The sequence below is a fragment of the Carassius gibelio genome, chromosome B22 (genome assembly GCF_023724105.1).
Source record: "Carassius gibelio isolate Cgi1373 ecotype wild population from Czech Republic chromosome B22, carGib1.2-hapl.c, whole genome shotgun sequence".
NCBI classification, from domain to species: Eukaryota; Metazoa; Chordata; class Actinopteri; order Cypriniformes; family Cyprinidae; genus Carassius; species Carassius gibelio.
The window spans coordinates 7,041,044-7,064,678 of record NC_068417.1 but is presented as its reverse complement, the minus strand read 5'-3'; the positions used below and the strand labels follow the sequence as shown (position 1 = coordinate 7,064,678).

Genomic DNA, 23,635 nt, shown 5'->3' with positions numbered 1-23,635 from the left:
TATAATGGTATGGGTGTGACAGTCCAGTCATAGTTATTAATATTCTGCATTGTAGTTTGACCTGCTCGCGCTGTGCGCTGAAGAGATATCACCATAGTACTAGGCTACAATGAAGTGCTTGAATCAAAACCACATGAATCTTATATCAGGTAAATAATATATCCACGATATATATACACTAGCTGAAATGTTTTGAAAATCACTTAAACCCTACCTGTTTGGGGTCAACCCTATAGCAAACTAATCGAAAAATACATTGGCATCATCTGTATTAAAGATAAATTAATTACTTCATATGATGTTTAAGTGAATAAAATAGCCTTGACAGTCGATTTCCACAACTGTTGACTTTATTCTCTCTTACTGGTGTGGGTGTGTGTGTGTGTGTGTGTGTGTGTGGGTGATGCAGGATTGCTGGGTTGCTGGGTTTTTGCAACAAAACCCACCCAATTGCTACTCAATATTTTTTGGTTCCCCAGTAAAAATTTCATTCTGGGGGTAAAATACACATTTTGCTGTGGGGTTTCTCCGGTAAAATTTACATTCATATCATGTTATTGGGGTCGCTTCAACACAGAGAAACAGTGATAGGTACCCCAGTTCCTCATGAAAACCACAAACTCGGCAACACTGAGGTGATGTAAAAGAGGAAAGCAGGCATTTGGATCAAAGCACTGTGAGGCAAAGGCGGGGGAGACTCAAAACATTTATAAACTTAAAACACATTCATGCCCAGTTTGCATTGTTTTACTACTTACAAGGTTAAAGTATAAAACTGTGATTTACAATACACATCATGCTGTTTAATCATATTTTTAGAGGGGACAACCAGGGATTGGGCAGCATATGCAGCAGTGCCCAGGGAGCAGTTGGGGGTTCAGATCTTGTTCAGGTGTCTCATCTCAGTCGTGGTACTGAGGGTGAAAGAGAGCGCTGGTTATTCACTCACCCTACAGACGATTCCTGCCGGACCTTAGACTTGAACCTGCAACCTTTGGGCTACAAGTCCAACTCTCTAACCGTTAGGCCATGACTGCCCCCAGTACATTTTTTAATGGGAAACTTTGCGAGTTGTGTTGTAGTTAATAGCCACTGACAGATTTTGAGTGATGCCACCAGTGTTTGAACACACATTGAGAACAATAGATATGAATTTTAAAGACAGTGCTTCTTCTCCAGTGTGCTGATGCTTAATGTTGGAGGTTACTGGTTGAAGAACCAGTTTTATTAAAACTAACTCATGATCTGCTCACATGTAAATGCACTTCGCTCTTAAGCATGTGTTTTTAATTAAAATGCAACCTTTTGTGACCAAAATAACTCGTATCACAATGTCAAGCATATTTAGATTAATTGTGCAGTCCTGATAAGTGTAAAATATTTTCAAATATATGAAACTGTGGTGAGTCACTAGAGTCTGGGTAATTAATGGGATATACTATTAAAATACTTACTTCAGCTTTTCCAGTCTACACTGTACATTTTCAAACAGAGTCAAGATGATCTTCATTCCTGGGTTTCCTAGTTTATTCTCACTCAGATCCAGCTCTGTCAGATTTGAAGGGTTTGAATTTAGAGCTGCAGCCAGAACATGACAACCTCCTTCTGTGATACAGTTGTTCTTCAGACTGCACAAAGAGAAAACACTTCAGTTATAATCTGAATATTTACCGGTATGTTTTAGTGACAGTTGACAAATACTGGTGATGTTACCAAAAGTCAAAAATGAAAGAAATGTTTTCAATCAGCAATCTCTTATACAAAACACACAAAAAACATCCAGCGGCCAGAATTTAAAAATGTCCTTGTAACACTGAAAAAATATGTCAATTTGTTGAGTGTACAGTGTTTATGCTGCAGTAGAGCAGCAATCTTGCAGAACATTGAGATCCAGTACCAACTGACAAGACATTCTGTGTGCTCACTAAACAGATCAGTGCGCTCTTTTTAAACATGTTTTCTGCACAGAGCATGGTTTGCAGAATCCTACAGCAAAGCAAGATCAGTCATGACACTAAAGCTACATTTCAAATGACTTCCCAGCTGCACGCAAAAAAAGGCTTATTACCTTATTATTTTGTCTTGTTTTAGTTTAAATAATCAAGATGCATTTACTATATACGCAAATATATATTTAGTCTTGTTTCCTGGGGGGATAAACAAGACTAAATAAATTATCTAACTTGCACTATTCATTTATAAATGTAGTATTTGCAATTAAAGGACACAGGAAAGACGCAGCAGCACTTTCTTTTTGTAGTATTGCCATTCTAGCACTAGATTCTCTGCTTAAGCATGTTATTACATAAATATTACATAAAATTAATGACTCTGAATTTATTCTTATGGGTGATATGAATTGGGACTGGCTGTCTGGGAACTCTGATTGTTTTAAAGACTTATGTAATGACTTAAATTTAGTGCAACTTATTAATGAACCAACAAGAATAAATCCCAAAGCAGAAATAAAATCTACTCTCCTAGATCTAATCGTAACAAACTCAGTTCATAAATACACCTCAACTGCCGTATTTTGTAATGATGTCAGTGACCATTGTGCAGTCGCTTGTGTAAGAAATACAAAAATCCCTAAGGTAAAACCACGCATGATCCTAAAAAGACATTTCAAAAGTTTTGAACAACAAGCTTTTCTGCATGATCTGTATCATAGTGAACTCAGCAGGGTGTCTTTGTTTTCGGATGCTGAAATGGCATGGGATTTTTTTCATTCAAATTTTATTTCCATTGTAAATAAATATGTACCAATCAAAAAGTTTAGGATCAGTGGTAAGGACAATCATTGGTTTTCAGACAGCCTATCAAAGCTAATCTGTTTGAGAAATAAAATGTGGGCACAAGCCAGATTTTCCGACTCTTCTGCTGATTGGACTGCATTTAGAACTGTAAGAAACAAGTGTACTTTGATGATTAGAAAGTCCAAATCTGAGTTTTTTTTGAAGTCAACCACAGAAAACTTAAACAATCCTTTAAAGTTTTGGAAATCAATTAAATCTTTATCGGGTGCACGTGTGACCTCAAACCTCCCAGATCAGATTCTTATTGGTTCAGATGAAATAAAAGATAAAGCAGTCATAGTCAATCAGTTTAATAAACACTTTATTCAGGCTGGATTCATATTTAATCAAACCGTAAATAAATCTGTCCCATGTCCAGCCATGTCAGCATCTGAAAATGTAAATCGGGAATTGTTTAATTTTAAACCGATTTCAGTTTCAGAAGTTCATAAAGCCCTCAGAGACATTGATCACAAAAAGTCAGCAGGTACAGATAATCTGGATCCCTTTCTGTTAAAAGTGGCAGCTGATATTATTGCTGAGCCCATAGCGCATATTTTTAATTTGAGTCTTCTTTCTAACTCCATTCCTAAAAGTTGGAAGGCAGCCTATGTTCTCCCTTTACATAAAGGTGGAGACCCATCAGAATTGAATAATTACCGTCCAATATCAAAACTTTCTGTTTTGTCAAAGATCTTGGAATCATTTGTGAATGTACAGTTAAAACAGTATTTGACTGACAAAAATATTTTAAATAATTTTCAGTCAGGGTTCAGAAGTGGCCATAGCACTATCACTGCTGCTACATTAGTGACAAATGATATTATTGGGGCCTTAGATAAGAAGCAACATTCTGCTGCATTATTTGTTGATCTTTCTAAGGCATTTGATTCGGTTGATCATGGATTGTTATTGACCAAACTACGTTCAATTGGTTTAAGTGAGAAGGCTGTTGCATGGTTCCAGAATTATTTGGTAGATCGTATTCAATGTGTTTATGCTGAGGGTTATAAATCTGATTTTCTTGAGATAACTAAAGGTGTCCCTCAAGGATCAATCTTAGGACCCATTTTGTTTTCAATTTTTATAAATGATTTGGAAAGAGATGTTCAAGCCAAATTACATTTATACGCTGATGATACAGTGGTTTACACCCAGGCTTCCACCATTTCAGTAGCAGTGCAGGAACTTCAGACTGCATTTCAGGCATTGCAATACACATTATTGAGTCTAAAATTGGTTTTAAATACACAGAAAACAAAGTTTATGGTCTTCTCAAAAGCTCGAGCACAGCTACTCGACAATTGTGGCATTTTGTCATTAGATGGGAAATCAATTGAAAGAGTGTCTTCATATAAGTACTTGGGGATATGGATAGATGATAAGCTTTCCTTCAATGAACATATTACTGCTTTAGTTAAGAAACTTAAAGTCAAGCTTGGCTTCTATTACAGAAACAAATCTTGCTTTACTTTTAGTGCTAGGAAGAAACTTGTGGAAGCTACTTTTCTGCCTGTAATTGATTATGGAGATATATTGTACATGCATGCTGCATTTTCCATCCTGCGTCATGTAGATTCAGTTTACCATGCATCACTACGATTCATAACAAATACAAAGTCCCTTACCCATCACTGCATTCTTTATGATTTAGTTGGTTGGACATCACTTAAAATTCGTAGACAACAGCACTGATATATCTTTATTTATAAAGCTATACTTGGCAAATTTCCACTGTACCTCTGTAACCTCCTCTCTGTTTGCTCTGGTACCTATCAGCTACGCTCCTCAAAGTGGTTGCTTTTTAATGTGCCACGAGTTATAACCGAATTGGGAAAAACTGCCTTTTCTTATTTAGCACCTTGGGGGTGGAATAATCTACAAAAAGAGCTAAAGTTAGAAACCCTTATGTCCTTAAATGAATTTAAAACCACTATAAAGAGTGTTGTGATGGAGACATGTTCTTGTTTTTCTTAAGAGTCTCATTGTGTTTTATATTTTTATTTTTAATATTTTGTACTTCTTTTATTGTTAAAATGTACTTTAGTGTTTGTTATGTATGCATTTGTTGTGATTTGGCTGCTACCTTGGCCAGGTCTCTCTTGTAAAAGAGATTCTGAATCTCAATGGGACCTCCTGGTTAAATAAAGGTATAATAATGTTCAGAGTTGTGCTTATATTTACACACATTCCTATGTTAAAGTACAAGTTGGAAGATCCCACACTTTGCATGAAACTATTTTTATGCACTCATCACACACACATCTGTGAATATGCACTGTTGATAAATGAGGGCCCTGGAATGTAGAGTTTATGCTGGAATTAACCCTATGGAGTCGATTAACGGTAATACGTGTCATTTTCTCCTGATAACCACGAAAAGAACTTAAATTACACTTTCAGTTTTAATCGTACAGATAAGATCAATACATCAATCGAATGTGTAAAGGGTCTACTTTTTTTGGATACAGACATAATAACAACAAAAACTTATAAAATAAAGATAACAATCAAGGTGTGCTGTCTGCAGCCTTTGTCTGCGCTGATCTTCATTTACAAACACATCATTAAAATGAACTGTAACTCCGTGAATACTCAACGAAGAGACATGAGAGAGATATGTATAGAAAGCTTGACATGTTACTACTTTTAAACTAAACAAGTGCCGCCGAAAACAAATATTCTGTGATAAAGTAATCCATATGAAAACAATGCGATGTCCGTTTTTCATGTCTCCCTGGGGAAGTCGTGGCCTAATGGTTAGAGGGTTGGACTCCCAATCGAAGGGTTGTGAGTTCTAGTCTCGGGCCGGACGGAATTGTGGGTGGGGGGAGTGCATGAACAGCTCTCTCTCCACCTTCAATACCACGACTTAGGTGCCCTTGAGCAAGGCATCGAACCCCCAACTGCTCCCCGGGCGCCGCAGCATAAATGGCTGCCCACTGCTCCGGGTGTGTGCTCACAGTGTGTGTGTGTGTTCACTGCTCTGTTTGTGTGCATTTCTTTCGGATGGGTTAAATGCAGAGCACAAATTCTGAGTATGGGTCACCATACTTGGCTGAATGTCACTTCACTTTTTTCATTATATCTAATGTGACCACGCCCCCGCGCTGAACGCACTATTCAGATTCAAACTGAAGCGCGCGGCTTGAATACGCCCATAACAGAAGAAAAACCAGCAAGACTGTTCTTCAAGTTATTTTATTTTACTGTTTGCTTCGCAATGAGAGGAATAACACATAATTCACCCCAAAAATATGTGATGTGGTTGAGGATTTGAAAAATGGATTTCCTCAGAAAAAAAGAATGAAGCACTTCAAGCCGAGATCATAAACATGAGTAAATCTCTTTTTATTTATTTATATACTTGTACTAGTTTTCACATGTGTAAACATTTTACTAGTTAGACTTTTTCCAAAGACTTTTTCCAAACTATTATTCCTGACTAAACGTATAATCAAGTAAAATATTATGAAGTTTCAATAACAATATACAATACTATACCATTCAAAAGCTTGACGTAAATAATATAAATTTAACAAATAAAGATAACTGTAACAAATGTAAAAACAATGCTGTCGTTTAAATTTATTCCCCCTAAAAAACCAGAAAAATATTTTCAGCTCTCTTCAACATCAATAATAATAATAATAATAATAATAATAATAATAATGATAATAATAATAATAATAATAACACTATTTGTGTGTGTGTGTGTGTGTGTGTGTGTGTGTGTAGAAAATAAGATTGTTAAAATGATTTCTGAAGGATTGTGTGACTGGTGTAATGATGCAAAAAAAATCAGCTTTGATTGTTCCTAATAAACTGTTTAACTGCACTCCCAAGTGGATATTAAATTATGTTGTGGGATAATTAAATATATTCTAAATAAACTACAAACATATAATTATATAGATTTATTTTGTCCTCACATTCTTTCTTGTAACAGCTCCCTGTCAGTGACACACAGCTGACTGAGTGCACATTATGCAGCTCATTATGCAGGCCTTTGTCTTCTCAGGTGTAAATCACAGTGATATTCATGATAGTTGACGCCTACTCGCATATGACTTTTACCAACAAAAAGTGTCTTAGAAAATTTAAATTAATATATGGTTTTCTGTAAGTGAGTAAACAAGATGATTTTCACATAATTTAGAAAAATTCTAGGCTATAAGCTCCAGTTCTCAAAAGTCCCGGGAACCATTGTTCTTTATGTGTTTTATGGCCTTATTCAAGTGTTTTAAAATTTTTAGTTTTTCACTAACCACGCATAACATTTTTTTTTCTAAAAAATACAATCATGTACATACATGCATTTCACATATTATTATAGCCCAGTTTGTGCTGATTACAGTGAGATTAGACTTTACCCATTTAGATATTTATAAGAAACTGAAAAAAGCACAAATGTCAGGGCATGACAAAACTTCTCCATGCCCCAAAAATACCTTTAGACTCCAGGGCCCGTATTCATAAAGATTCTAAGAATCCTCTCAGAAAACTCTTAATTTAGCTTAAAAACTTTTACGTAGGAGTCTTAGCTTAAGAGCGATTCAGGACCGATCTGAGAGCAACTCTGAGTAAGGAAAAGACAAAAACTTTTATCTTAGTGAGGAGGCGGTGTTAACCCTGTTGCTATGTATGACACAGTCTTTTGAAGACTGTGATTGGTTGGTTGTCCAAGAAGGAAAAAAAAAAAAAAAGAGTGATTTTAAGCATAGGGTCTATTCTAATTCTCACTTTGAATTTACATGCGTAATTTTTCCTATTTGACCGTTCTCTCTCTCTCTCTCTCTCTCACACACACACACACACACACACACACACACATTATATGTCTGTATATAAATCCTTTTTTTATTTACCATGCTTTTAATTTCCTATAAGGTATTTGATTGGCTTAGAATGATAAAAATTGTTGCACTCTTTCCAATTACAGTGATTGCTGTCCTATTTAAGTGGCGGTTTGAATATTGGTTTTAATGTATCAAACATGGAATCAAAACCAAGATGGACGAGAAAGCCAAACTGGACAGAGGAACAGTGTTTACTGTTAGCCCAGTTAGTGGATGAACACAAGGCCATTCTTAAAGGAAAATTCGGGCCGGGTGTCACAGCAAGGGACAAGAAGCAGACATGGGAGCGTATAGCACAAACTATTAAAGGTTCATTCCCCCTGCTTGTGCGCACCTATAAGCCGGCTATATTCATAAATGCAGTTTTTTGAGCCTGCAAGGTGGGAATGTCCAGTGAAACGAAATGAACTGCCACACAATAAGATGTTCTGAAAGTGCTGTGATTGTTTGTGTGATCACTCTTCTTACAGAAGGTTGTGACAGACCCAAGTCATCACCGGTTGCCAAATATTGCAATGTAGTGATTACTTTTATTTCTGGCACTTTGGCATTTCTGCGCTGTGTCTGAGAAGTTAGCTCGTCTTTAATAAGATCAGTCACAAACATGATCGCTGCACGATCTAGGCAAGGCAAGTTTATTTATATAGCACATTTCGTACACAATGGTAATGCAAAGTGCTTTACATAAAAGAAAGTAAAATAATCATGAAGAAAAATAATAACAAAAATAAAACAAGCAATTTTAAAACTTTTAAAATGATTAATTAAAATGAATTTAAAAACAGTTAGAAAATGTGATAGTGTCTATCTAATCTATAGCGTCTTATTAACTCGCTGTCATCCATTGTCTGTAACACATTTCTTCTGCCTCTTCGTCTTTCTGCCATTTTCTCCTCTGCTAAAGAAACTCTTAAGTCTCTTAAAAATCCTCGTCTGTGCTCCTAACAAATTTGACCTTAAGACCTCTTTTAAGGGTTAAGATGCTTTCTGAATTACTTTTTTCTTTACTAGGATTTTTTCTTTAAGAGTAAACGCCCACATTTCTAAGAATTTTCATAGAATTTTGTCACTAGGAGCTACTTTTTGCATTAAGATTCTTTATGAATACGGGCCCAGAGGTTTAAAGCCTGCAAATTTTCAAAATTTAAATTAACAAAACACTAATGATTGTCACAAATTTACCTCAGTATCTCTAATTTGCAGTTTATATTCTCCAGGCCAGTGCAGAGTAGCTTCACTCCTGAATCCTGCAGATTATTATTGTTCATGTTCAGCTCTTTCAGATTGGTATCTGATCCAAGAACTGCAGCCAGAGCTGGACAGCTTTTGTCTGTTAAGCCACAATCATTTAGCCTACAAGAGAAATAAATCAAATCACAGAGTTAGATACATGTAATAGATTCGTTAAATACAAAAAAAAGAATTTATACCAATACACTGCATATATATTAGAATTGTATTGATTCAAATTGATTCAAATAAAACTTAAAATATGTAAATGTATAATATGTTTATATCATTAATGGCAATGAGTTATACATTTAAAAGTGCTGCTCTATTATCTGGATGAGTGTCTTGAGGTGGAGAATCTGGAAGTTAATCATTTATGCATTGAGGTTATGCAAGAGTATATCTCTTTTATAGCAGAAGTTGTAGAAATTTAACTGAATATTGAGTATAAACAACTAAGGAACAATGTGTTTTATAATAACATGATGTGCTTCTTCTGTAGCTAACAAAACATCTTGTTTTGCTGGAAAGAGATATTTTTACACAAAACCCATGTAAATCTAATAAAACAGCACTGCACTTTAATTACAAAGGACTGCAGTTTTTAAAGGAAAAAAAAAGTTCAAGAAATTGTTTTGACTTTACCCTAAAAGAGAGATATACTTATAACTAGGGGTGATACGGTATAGTATTGCAATGTTTTCCACAGCAATACGGATCTTTTAGTATACTATTTGGTAGAATTATAAAATCAATTTCTTCACAATCAACTAGATGCTAGGGTTGAGTTTTTTTTTTTTTCTGGTGAAGTCAGCTCGGTCACCTTTGAAATAAAGATGACGGGATCGCGGAAAGTTATCAGATGGAGATGTGTAGTGAGGCAAATGGTTGTCACAACAGATACTGACTGGTTTTCGGACACCCCCTTCGAACCATCAATACAGTAAACTGCACATTTTAGAGTGGCCTTTTATAGTGGTGAGCCTAAAGCCACTTTCACAATGAACATTGGACCCAGTAAATTGCCGGGTCGCCTTCTGTGTGAACGCACGTCCCGGGACTGATCCAGGATTAGGGATCTAGTAACATTGCCGGGTTCAGTCCCGGAACGAGCTCTGTGTGAACAAAAGTCAGAACTAATGCCATAAATGCCGTAGTGATGACGCATGATATCACATGACTCTTTTACCAGGTGTTTTGAAGGAAGATCAATGTTCGCTACAAAAAAAAATGCGCAAATTGTAATGAAGCAGAGATCAGTTAGTTCCTCACTTTCTGCGCTGAAGCGGAGATCGTTTGCCATCTTAAGTGAAAGATAACCTGCCTAGCGTTTTCGACTCGTACATTACACGTCACACCCTGATGTCACATGTCTTTACGGGACCTTTAGGGGTTCTGTGTGAACGCACGCACATATTCCAGGTAATCACTGGTAGTGTGAAAGTGCAAAATCTAGCGACCCGGAAACAATTGCCGGGAAACATTAGCCGTGTATTTGCCAGAATCAGTGTTAAAGTGGCTAAAGGCTAATCATGCTGTCAAATTAGCATCTTGACAGGCCACACCTGTTAGGTGGATGGATTATCTCAGCAAATAGAAAGAGAAGTGCTCACTAACACAGATTAAGACAGATTTGTGAACAATATTTGAGAGAAATAGGTTTTTTGTGTACATAGAAAAATTCTTAGATCTTTGAATTCAACTAATGAAAAATTGGGGCGAAAACAAAAGTGTTGCATTTATAATTTTGTTCAGTTTAGGTATGCACCTACATCTGCAAATTATTGAAGAGAAAAATGGCAAAAAATCTTGCTCCTGTTTGCAGTTACAGCAAAGTAGCGCTACATGGTATATCTGTACGCTGTGATCTGATAATAACTTTCTAGGACTATAATTATTTAGATAGTCCAAAAAATTTAAATTAATAAATCCAACAACTTATAACAGATTCTGTTACATTGAAGTGGATAAAAAAAGAATTTATTGATATTTAATATTAAGGTAACAGTTTACAATAAGGTTCAATTAATGTTTAACACAAACAAACAACGAACAATACATTACAGTATTTATTAGTCTTTCTTAAATTTAGTTAATGAGAATACAGTTGTTCATTGTTCGTTCACGTTTATTAAGAGTGCATTAACTGTTAACTAGCACAACTGTTGATTTTAATAATGAATTAGTAAATGTTGAAATTAACATGAAAGGTTTATTTCAGGCAAAAATGAAAATTATAAAATTATAAAATAACAAAAATTACGACTTCACACTGTACGTCAACAGTCGTGCTCACAATAGACCCAGAAGAGATGACGATGCTGAATAAAGTCATAATTTTTGTTATTTTTGGACCAAAACCTGTTTTCGATGCTTCAACAAATTCTAACTGACCCTCTGATGTAACATGGACTTTGATGATGTTTTATTACCTTTCTGGACATGGGCAGTATATCATATTTATACATTTTCAATGGAGGCAATTTCTCATTTTTGCCTGAAATAACCCTTGAAATAAGATTAATACATTCTTAGATTGCAAACTAAAGTATGTAACCTCGTGAACCTTATTGTAATGTTACCAATATTAACAAATTATGTCCAGGTTTATTGTGCTGTTTTCAGGAAAAGTGTGGTTATTATATTAGTTTGTGTTTTTTTTTTTTTTAATACAGTACCATTAAAATTGAGTTAAATTTAAAGTCTTACAAAATAAATGTCTATTATTTTTTGATAAATTAATAAATAATCATTACAAAACATTTTTGGTTTTCAGCCAAGTGCATCCAGAATTTTTGGTTTCTGTTTCAGCCCAGAATTTTCATTTCGGTGCATCCCTAGATATAAGACTGCATGTTTAATTTAATTTAAATTTAACAGTAATTTACTTTCAAGAACTGACATATCACAATATAAATATTGCAATATAATCTCAGAATATCTCAATATATTGGCAAGTATCGTGATAATATCGTATCGTGAGGCCTCTGGTGATTCCCACCCCTACTTATAACTGGTGTATGGTTAATTATCACTATAAATCGTGGTGTGCAAGCCTGCTATGTATCAATGTAGATTCATGTAATTTTAAGATGAGAACAAAACACGACAAGATATATTAAATAACTTACAGAGCTCTTTTGCAGGTTTTGATGACTGCTGATAATCTAATGAGACACTCGTCTGATTTCTTGAATTTCTGAAGCTCAAACTCCTCCAGCTCCTCCTCTGATGTCAACAACACAAAGACCAAAGCAGACCACTGGGCAGGTGAAAGATCAGCAGACGAGAGACTTCCTTTGCTAAGGTGGGTCTGAATGTCTTTCACCAGAGTTTGGTCATTCAGTTCATTCAGACAGTAGAACAGATTGATGGATCTCTCTGGAGACAGATTAGTCTCAAATTTCTGCTTGATGTACTGAACTATTTCCTCTTTGCTCTGCTCATTGTCTTCTGAATGTGTCAACAGACCTTGTAAGAGTTTCTGATTGGACTGGAGTGACAAACCAAGGAGGAATCGAAGAAAAAGATCCAGGTGTCCATTATCACTCTCTAGTGCCTTGTCCACTGCAGTCTTGAGCAAATCAATCATGGTTTTACTTTTATATTTCCATTTTGTAGACTCATGAACAAATATACTTTTCTTCTTTATGTCTAGAAACAGATGTGCATAAAGGGCTGCAATAAACTCTTGAATGCTCAAGTGAACGAAGCAGTACATGGTACCAAGAGTGATCCCTGTTTCCTCCTTAAAGATCTGGGTACACATGCCTGAGTACACTGATGCCTTATAGACGTCAATACCACAGGCTTCCAGATCTGTGTCATAGAAGATTACATTGTTTCTTTCCAGCTGATCAAATGCCAGTTTCCCCAGTGAAAAGATGGCATCTTTATCCCAGGAAACATCTGGTGTATATTCTCCATCATACTTTCGTCTGCTCTGCTGGATCTGAAATCTGAGGAAGTGTGTGTACATTTGTGTCAGAGTCTTAGGAGTGTCTTCAGTATTTGACTCCTGCAGTGTTTTGGAGGCATCATCAGCCTGATTGTTTTTCACAACATTATTTCTTTTCTCCTCTAAAATGTTCTGGAGAACAGTGGCTGAAATCCAGCAGAAGACTGGGATGTGGCACATGATAAAGAGACTCTTTGATTGTTTAACATGATCAATGATTTCTTTGGCCTGATTCTCATCCGTGAATCTTTTTCTGAAGTACTCCTCCTTTTGTGCATCATTGAATCCTCGTATCTCTGTCAGCCGGTCGATACAGTCAGGAGGAATCTTACTGGCAGCTGCTGGTCTGCTGGTGATCCAGATGAGAGCAGAAGGAAGCAGATTTCCCTTGATGAGGTTCGTCAGGAGAACATCCAGAGAGACTGGTGATGAAACATCAGACCACGTCTCAGTATTCTTAAAGTTTACAGGAAGACGACATTCATCCAAACCATCAAGAATGAACAAGACTTTGAATTGATTTCTTCTTGTAAGGTTCAGTCCTTTTGTCTCTGGGAAAAACTGAGTTATAAGGTCCATCAAGCTTAGTTTTTCTTGCTTCTTTAAGTTCATCTCTCTAAATGGAAGAGGAAATATGAAGCTGATATCTTGATTTTCTTTTCCTTCTGCCCAATCCAGAACAAACTTCTGCACAGAGACTGATTTTCCGATGCCAGCAACTCCTTTTGTCAGTACAGTTCTGATCTGCTTGTCTTGTTCAGGAGCTTCAAACAAATGTTTGCACTCAACCTGTATCTCCTGTGATTCATGACGTCTGGAAGCAACTTCAATCTGTCTCACCTCATGTTCAGTATGGACCTGTTCACTACAACCCTGAGTGATATAGAGATCTGTGTAGATGTTCTTCAGAAGTGTAGAGTCTCCTTGCTTTGCAATTCCTTCAGACACACATTGATACTTCTTCTTTAGGCTACACTTTAGCTGATGAATGAAGAACAGCTCATCTAAACAGAAATAAAAGAATGTTTAGTCTTTGGGTTTGTTGTGTACAGAACAGAATGTGGAAGACTAAAAGAAGTCTGTAGTTGGAAGAGACAGGTTATGATCATAATATGAGAGGCATATGAACAGCAAATGATCTTCCTGTGAGTCATAACAGTGATTGTTGAAGAGAAAACAGATTGACACAGCGCTCGAAGCAGCGATCAGAGTCTCTTACCTTCTAGAGTATCAGCAGCTTCATCTTGCTTCATCTCTCTCAGGAAGTAGAGCGTGACATCAAGAGCTGCTTCTTTCATACTGCATCTTTTCTCAATAAAGTCCTTCACAAAGTACTGCTTGTCCTCTTTTTGTAATATTTTCTTAAACTTTTCCAGTTCTTTCTTCAGAAATGTTATTATTTTGCCCTCAAGGTGCTACAAAAAAAAAGAGAATGAATGAGAGAAGAAAATCCTATATTTGGTGAAAATTATTTATTCAGTAATTAAAAATATTCATCAAAAATCAAGTTGAGACAAGCATTACTTTGTTGTAAATATTAATAAAAATAGGCTTTCGTTCTTATTTTATAGGTCCTTAAAAAGAAAATTTTGAAATAAAGGTTCTGTCACACTCTTATTCAATAACATTTGTTTATTATTATTATTAAATGTTCTTAAAAATGTGTTTTATTACCTGGAAGATCTGCAGGAGACTGTCTGTAAAATTATTGCGGTTCCTGTGAGACTGTAAATTTGGATCTAATGTTTCATACTGAAGCCTGATAGTAAATAAAAAAAGTCAAAATACTGCATTTTTCTGATAATTATTCACTGACACACTTTCTGACACAGTCTGGGTTTAAAGAAAAATAAGAAACAGATCAAAAACCGTTTGGTTCGTGATGTTTCTTCTCTGAATCTCAGTGGTTCACCCTTTGACTGGTCACTCTTCACAGACACAGAGCTGGACACATGTGAGTCTGATCTCACACTAATGACACAAAGAACAAAACACTTTACTACAGGAGCTCCTTCAGACTCATTTAAAGAGCTTCACTGTTGAGGATGGTAATGAAGCACAGAATAGACATGCATTTGTCCATCTATGACTATGGAGAGATGGAAATGTATAATGTAGATGGAGATATATTCATGTTTGTCTGCATGATCTATTTTCATGGTTAATTTATACCTCCTTGTGTCTGCTTGTGTGATTGTGTTACTGGAAAGAAGCTCCAGACTGAGTTCAATAAAGAGGAAATCAGTCATTTATTGTTTTATTTCATTCATTTCTATCACAAGCTTCTTAGTTTAGAAATAAGCCAACACAACATTATAATGTCAAAGACAATAAATACCTTTTGATAGATGCTATTTTCTCACTGAAGTTCGGCATGTTTTCACCCTTTGACCGGTCACTCTTCACAGACACATGTGATCCTGATCTTAAACTAATGACACAAAGAGAGAAGAGAAACTTTCAGGTTCATCTGTGTTTTATATTGACACACATTATCTCTAGTCCTTCACAGAAACATCTGCAGAGTTTTAAAGATAGCAGTCATTCTTGTTTACAGACTCACATTTGCTTAATTTCTTTAAAGTACTTCAAATGCGAGAACAAATATTTTTAACAATATATTTAATCTAATTAAAGAGATTTCTATTTTTCATTTTATGACTGAAATAGAAAGTAGAAATGTCAGTGCTACACAGTTATGACACTATTTTAAAAGTTTATCACTTAGTTTATTGGGTGTAATAACAGTAACAAATGTTGTTGTAAAAAATACTGTATCCTTTTGACCCTGAGTCCAAGTCTGAGCTTGACAAAACAGAGGTAAGCTTTTATTTTCCAACTCTCTAACCTTTCAGATACAAACTCAAAGTTACAGTGAAGAAAAAAAAAACAACTTTATGTCCTTAAGTGTCAACATATAATACAGTTATTTATGTGTAGTTTATTGTATTTTATGTTCAGTGTATTTAGGTGTGTGTAGCTGATGTTGTAAACAGGAAGCCAATATTTCACATTGTGATGCAGACATTTGTGAAATTAATATCTGGACTTCAGTCAAGGCATTTTAATCATTTCTGGATCAGTGTTCTCTGTTAGACAGAATAAATCACTTTACAGGAGACTGTGACCTTTGTAAATTTGAATATCTTACACAAACAGATACATTACACACTAGAGAAAGATTAAAACAATACAAAAAACATCATATGACCATATTAAATTAAGTGTGGAGTAATTTTTAATGTCTGACAATAAATGTATGACCTAAAACTGAAATCACTGATGTGGAATAATTTACTTAAGTCCATATCCAGTACTGAAGAGCGACTGTAAATTTACTGTAAATGATGATTTTGATTTTCAATTATGAGATATTTATCCTCTATTGGTTATTTTTAAAATATCAATGTTTTTCTCTTTTTTTATGAGAGCGTTATGAAACTCCAAAGTTCTGCAAATCATTTGTAAATATAACACCAATTTCGTTAAGGTTGTGTTTTTTTCCAGCAATCCTCTGAAAGTGCAGCAGTGTTTAAAATTATTTTCTGAAAACAGACTCAGTCTTACCTCTGTTTGTGTGAGAGACTCATCTTTCCTCTCTTCTCTGACAGACTGCAGATGAACAGCTCAACACTGAGATCTTTGTGTCTCTGAAGACGATCAGATGCTCATCATGACCTGGACATGACAATCAGATCAAGATCATGAGAGTTCAGAGGAAGACATGTTTCTGCTCCTCGGTGGTTTGTTATTCGTCGACAGACAGGTATAAGTTATAACTGAACAAATCACGCTTCATCCAGCTCTGAAACGCGTTCATCATTCTCCTAAATAAGTGTAATGGTGAAAGTATTCAGACTTACTTGCAGTAGTTCAGACGATCTTGTGCCGCAGGAACAGAATCCAGAAGTCTTTCCAACACTTCCGGTTTGTGATCGCTGTTAAACACCTGTGCGATCTTCACGATTGATGTTTGTCACCTGACACGACTTCATCTTGGAGAAAATCAAAGTCCAGTTAACAACAGATCTCGTGCATCAGCGCCACCAACTGGACAGGAATGTGAAGCACAAACACACCTGCTTTCCCCTGCTTCTTCCTTCTAACAGCAGATCCCAAACTAAAACAGTGCACTAGCGCCACCTGCTGTTTCTTCACATTCTCCCTCTCAATCTGCTCCATTCACCTCCTTCTGATACATTTGACTACTCTGAAGGGTTAATGAATAATGACAGACAAATCATATCAAATAATCCAAGACAAACATATCAGTCTGAAAGGTGATGATTATGTGCTATATAACAGAATTATATACAGTCCTGTTTTTATTTGAGGAAATGTCATTACATTTATTTCATTACAGCAATAGTCTATGAATTCAGATAAAATGATATTCAGTTATTCTGTAGGTTATGATGAATAATTAAGATATATGAAATGTATGATTCATTGAATTAATTCAGAACTCAATTGTAACTATATTTGTTATGGCAAAAACAGTGAGAAAATTTTTTAATCAAGTGATAGTTATTTGCTGATGTTAAAAATTGCATTAATAAAACGATCTGATCAACTGATTTAATCTGGAGTTTTATTTCTGCTATTAATTTAGTATTAGTGACTATAGCAAATGTGTTGCAATGCATGCGATTTTGCAGATTTTTATCATGTGGACTTTTGTCTGTTCTTTTAAAATTACATTATTCATGAACCACAGAAGGGTTAGACACACAGACACTTACCACCATTATGGTGACAGCAAACCAAATTATTACTTTTAAACAAACATCAAAACCTCTGCTTAAAAAAGCATCTGCTAAATGCATAAATTTAATAATGTTATTAATAAACATTTTTTAGAATGTTTTTAGAGAACGTTATCCTATCTTTTGAGAGAACGTTCTGGGAGCAAAATTAAACTACCCCCTTAAAACATTGTTAGAACAATCCATGGTAATGATCTTAGAACATGTTTAGAACAAAAATGAAAAAAATATAGCTGGGAAGCCCCACAATAATGAGCAAAAGAAAAATAATAGACTTAACAAAAAATGCATCAATAAATGTGATTTAAAATAAATTATTATTTGTGAATTGTTATTATGAAGACCAGCAGCAGAAATAACACTGTAAATCTGACTCACCAGAGACAGTAACAGAGACACTGAATCTGTACATGGTCTCTTTCCTACTTCTGATGGTTACGTCATACACTTCTGAGTCTGTGTTTCTGGTGTTTGTGATGATCAGAGATCCAGTCTGATGATCCAGCTTCAGTCTGTCTCTGAATCTCACATCAAGAACATCACATGTGGAGAATCTTCCAGTGTCTTTATCAATTTCAGCTATACGAGTCTCTGAGTGTCCACATGTCCAGAATACCTCATCATTTGTCTGTAGTTCAGTGTTAGTCTGTAGAGAGACTGAATCTCCCTCCATCACAGACACTGACTTCACTTCATCTGAATCAGAAACACACCTGAAGAACAAACACAAATGGTTCGTCAGGTCTTGTTTTATTATTATTGAAGTAAATATGCACAAATATCCTCCACAAACAGGATCAAATGAAAAATCTGATGGTTTCAAAACTGAACTGCAGTCATACTCAGCCCCCCTAAAAAATTGTGACCAGCTCCATATTGACTATGAATTTGTGTTTGCCTAAGTCCCCTTTAAATTTAATGGAGCCCTGCACATGACATGCAAAATAAATTTAAAAAATAAAAAAAATTGTGTGCTTGATTTACTTATTCATTCCCTCAGTGTAGTAAAAGGTGAAGACAGTTACTATTTTGTTCCCCCGATTTGCTAATTCATTATTTCAATTTCTAAATCGTGTGCACAATTTGTAGATTGAGCGAATGATGTGTGTATGTGTGTGTGTGTGTGTGTGTGTAGGTGTGTGTGTGTGTGTGTGTGTGTGTGTGTGTGTAGGTGTGGGTGTGTGCAGTGCCACGTTAAGCCCTGCAGGGCCCTGGACTAATAATGAGGTCCAAGTTCAATAATACGCTAAAAGTTCAAATTGATTTTGTTTCTCCATTTAACCATATTAACTTACAACAGTGAAAGATGTGGATGTTGTGCTTACCATCAATCTCTGCATTCCCCCAAACTGATTTGCAGAAATTAAAATCCCACTCGGTGTGAGCTGAAGTGATTGTGACTAGTGTTACGTCCGGAAACGAAGTGTTCATTGATTTGTATTCTTTTAATGTGTTTCTGTGTTTTTCATGATTTCTCCTCCAACTGCCTGGCAGATAGTTGATTGCTTCCAGCTGTACCTGCTTACCAATCAAGAGAGAGAGTCCGAATAAAAGCAGAGATCCAGCAACCAGAGAAGAGAGAATGTTCCCAAGAGCTTTCTCCAGATCATTGTCTGTGTTCTGCCCAGTCTGTTGTTGCAGTTGGTGGTTGTTGAGCTGCTTAGTGTTCTGTTTTGGGTATTGTAGTAGTTTTGTTTTTTTATTCATTGTGAAATTCTTTCATATGCACCATTTATGTTGGTCTGCCAAACTGCCATTAAACACTATAAGAAGAAGATATTATTTCATACTTACCTTTCATTATTTTGGTTAGTTTTTTAGCTGCTGTTATCAACATCTCTTTTAGCGGCTACTTTGATGTTTTGTTATTTTTGATTTGGAAGCTGTAGGGAGGTGGATGCCATTTCTGTTTAACGCTGTTTTCTCCTGTTTTGGTATAGGAAGGGAGGGTATAAACCTGTATTTGTTTTCTTTTTCTTTGTTAGTATAGTTACAGGTCATTAATTCTAGTTAGCTTGTTTTGTTTGTTGTTTTGGCCTCATCCTCTCCTGAAGTTAATGCTTCCCTTCCTTTTTTGTACTTGTTCCACGAGCTGTAAAGTAATAAAATCTTTTTTTTGGACAACTTGTTGCGTGTGGTGCTGTGGCAAGACTCAGAGCAATGCTCTTTAAAACATTTTACTTTTGTTGCATCCACATTTACCCCTAGACATATGTGGGACGTAACAATAGACGGAAGAGAAATCTACTTGGTCTTAAAGGGGTGATATGATGCAATTTCTAGTTTTCTTTTTCTCTGGAGTGTTACAAGGTGTTCGTGAATAGATAAGATCCCTAAAGTTTCAAAGACTATAAGCGTGAAACACAAGTTTGTTCATAAAGCTCTTAAATGGAGATGGTTTGGGTGTGTTTTATGCAAATAGCTTTGTGGACGTTTATTTAGAAGAGTCAGAATTCAGTAACATTAGAAGGAGGTCAGTAACTGTTAGCCTTCTCACTCACACAAACACACAAACACACACCTGTTGCCCATTGTCACAGACTATATATTCTCCTCTCACTTAACACTCTGTCTGGCTGAATTAACTGTTTTGCGTTTCGTTTGCTTCATGCATTGCTAGTGATTTCATGTTTGTAGGGTGGACGCCAGCACCTTCTGTTGCCTGATTGTGTCCTGGTCTCGTCCTTTTGAATGATTTCATAAACACACACATACGCGTCAGAATTCCCATCTTTGCAAGTATCATCATTAACAACACACACCCGGCAGAAAGTAACACGATTTAGAAACCGAAGCAAACTGTGTCAAACATCTTGAGCGGTTTCAGTCCACAGATATGAAGAGACAAACTGGATCAGTAATGAGAGATGAGACAGATGAGCTGATGTGAGGCTGCTCTGTAGTAAAGTGAAGTCAAACTCTCCTGTCAGCTAAATAACCCTCTATTTATTCAGCATTGATGCACAAGATCATCAGCTCTTCTGAGCTTCCTGGAGATCAATGCTGTCATTTTCAACAGAAATAAGCTGAGCCAAATATAGATGTTAAAAATGTGTTAAAGCAGTGTTTGATCCTGAGATCCTGAGAGTCTTTGACTCTGGTTTATCCTGTAACTGTCTTCAGTCGGTTTGTTCTTCGTGTCTGATCAAATAGTTTCTCCTCTCAGACTGATTTCACAGATTCTCCAACTGCTTTATGGATCCAGAACAGATCACTTGTTGTAACTGTGTGCTCTCTCATATTTTCATATGGCATTTTGTGTGGAGTGGAAGTAAAAATGTTTAGTTCATATAAGCAGAAGAAAAAAAACGACTTTAAACTACTAAAAGATACACTGACCACATTCATCTAATAAAATACATGCTGATGTCGAAGCTGTTTGTCAAGACAACAGATCAAACCACATTAGATATAAATATATCCCAACACAAAAGGTTCTTTGATCATGATAGATTTAGTGAATTACATGCATTTATCAGTGTTATACGACCTGATTCAGCATGTGATGGACACACACACAAAGGAGGACACACACTTTGTTGGAGGAAAACAGGAGACTGAAGGAAGAGCAAGGCCAAAAGAGAACGGATGAGGATTTTTTTAAAGTTGATGATGCAAAGGTGAAGAACTACACTGGGCTTCTTCAATGTCTTGCACTTCTGATGTGTGCTGACACAGCTTCTCGTCTGCCTGCCACAGACTGGCCAGAAACTGTTTAGACATCTCAAACCCTTGAAGCACTGGCCACATCAGTTTGTAGAGGCTTTTGGCAATTCGAGTAGCAGTTATTGTGGACAGCTTTGAAATTAAAAGAGTATCAAATCTCAAAGCTAGAGCACAGACATTTCCCCACTATAAACACCAGCACATCCTAAAGTATCTCATTGGCATTACACCACGAGGATCTCTCTCTTTCATGTGGGGAGGTCATGTCAGTGACAAACATGTGGCTGAGAATAATGGCCTTCTTAATAAACTATTACCTGGAGATTTGGTGTTGGCAGATGGTGGATGTGACAGAGACAGTGTTGGACTCGTGTGTGCAGAAGTGAAAATACCTGTATTCACCAGAGGACGCAGCTGGATGCAGAAGATGTGGAGGAAACACGGCAGATAGATCACCTCAGGGTTCATGTGAAGAGGGTGATATACACCTGTATGTATGTGCATTTATATACATATACAGAAATGTACCTTAAATAAACTACTTTTATTTTGGATGCTATTAATCGTTTTCACAGCCTTACATTAAATGTTGCCTATGCATGAATAGCATTATCATTGTTATGCATATTGCATACCACCTGTTACAACAATAAATGGCAAAATTGATCAATTCTGTATCTCATTATTTGTGCATCACATTGAGGTAAATGTGTACAGTTTACAGTAAGGTATATAAAACCAGTAAAGGGTGTAACGCCACGCCAGCAGAGGGAGCCCTCACCTGAGTATTGACTGGTGCCGCTCCCTCTGCTTCTACTATCACTTCCTGTTTGGCAGCCATTTAAGCATGGCCAGGCCGAAACATGATTTGCGAAGTATTGCCAGTTCTACTGCCTTACCAAGCATTTTTCCATTGTCTGATTTGATTACACTGTGTTTGACTTTTTGCCTGTTTCTCTGGATTTTTGCCTTTGGATTGCCCCTTTTGCTTGTTTGCTGGTTGGATTGTTTTATATGATTTTGACCCCTTTGCCTGTGACCTCGACTCTGATTTCTGCTTCACGATTTGGATGGTTGAACTGTTTTTTAAATAAACTTCTGCAAATGGATTCTAACACAGCTTCGGCTTCACCGTCATTACAGAATACTTCGCCTCCTATGAATCCAGCGGAAGTTTCCCAGCTTCAAGCTGCTTTTGCTTATCAAGGTGAAATGCTCAAGAATTACCAGGATCAACTCAACAAACTTCAGGCTGCAAATGAACACCTAACCCATTATATACGATCACTTCCCTCTCCAACACCACAGACGGTAAGACTGGCTATGCCAGAGAAGTTTGACGGTTCAGCTGAACAATGCCGGGGTTTTATTCGTCAAGTGGAGATTTTTTTTGCTAACCAGGAAGAACAGTTTCACTCAGGTGAAAAGAAATGTGCTTTTCTAATGTCACTGCTCTCTGGTAAAGCAATCGATTGGGCTGCAGCAGTCTGGGAGACGGATCATTTGTTTCGTTCCTCCTATACCTATTTTGTTCAACAATTACGAGATGTGTTTGAATATCCCGCTGGGGGCAAAGATATTTCCACACAATTGCTTCATCTATCTCAAGACAATCGCACCGCTGCAGATTATGCTATTGAGTTTAGAACCCTCGCTGCACAAAGTGGCTGGAATGATGTCTCATTAAAGGCTGTGTTTCGACAAAGTCTGAACCTCGACCTACAAACTGAACTGGCCTGCAAAGGGGAAAACTGTTCTTTGAATGAATATATCACTCTTGCTATCAAGATCGATAATCTTATGAGGAATGCTCCCAAGAGGAAGATATCACACTCCAGTGCTACAGTCACACCCCAGCTTTCCCATGTTCCCCAACCCATGTCAATGCTTAGCCAGGAGCCCATGCAACTGGGTTTTTCAAGACTCACGGAAGAGGAGAGAAATCGACGACGTCAACTCAATCTGTGCTACTACTGTGGTGAAACAGGCCACCACAGCATAACATGTCCACACAAAGCCCGGAAAAACACCAAGATAACTACCCGGGTGAGTGTTGAACAATTTTCTCTCCTTCCTACCAAATCATTGACTTTTCCAGTTCGACTATCTACTGAAAGTACTTCCATTGATTTAACAGCGCTAATCGATTCTGGAGCTGCCCTAAATCTCATCCACAAGGACATCATTAGCAAGTTCAACCTTCCCACGCAACCCTGTGTGCCATCCATCAAGATTAGTGCTGTTAACAACACCCTCATAGGAGATGGCATCAACCACCAAACACAACCACTACAACTCCGTGTTGGACTTTTCCATCAAGAGGCCATCTCATTCTATGTCATTGACTCCCCAAGATATGAT

At 36.6% G+C, this 23,635-nt stretch overlaps 2 protein-coding genes across 2 annotated transcripts in view; both read right to left on the bottom strand.

Annotated features, from left to right (window-relative positions):
• LOC127987717 (protein NLRC3-like) overlaps window positions 1–13,595 on the bottom strand; it is a 42,987-nt gene extending 29,392 nt beyond the window's left edge. The window contains exon 1 of the mRNA XM_052590106.1: window positions 12,016–13,595. Coding sequence (XP_052446066.1) covers window positions 12,016–13,454 — 1,439 coding nt within the window. The 5' untranslated portion in view covers window positions 13,455–13,595. The remainder of the gene's footprint in view (window positions 1–12,015) is intronic.
• The window catches only part of LOC127987763 (NACHT, LRR and PYD domains-containing protein 1), a 99,477-nt gene that overhangs the window by 40,733 nt on the left and 35,109 nt on the right, over window positions 1–23,635 (bottom strand). The window lies entirely within an intron of this gene.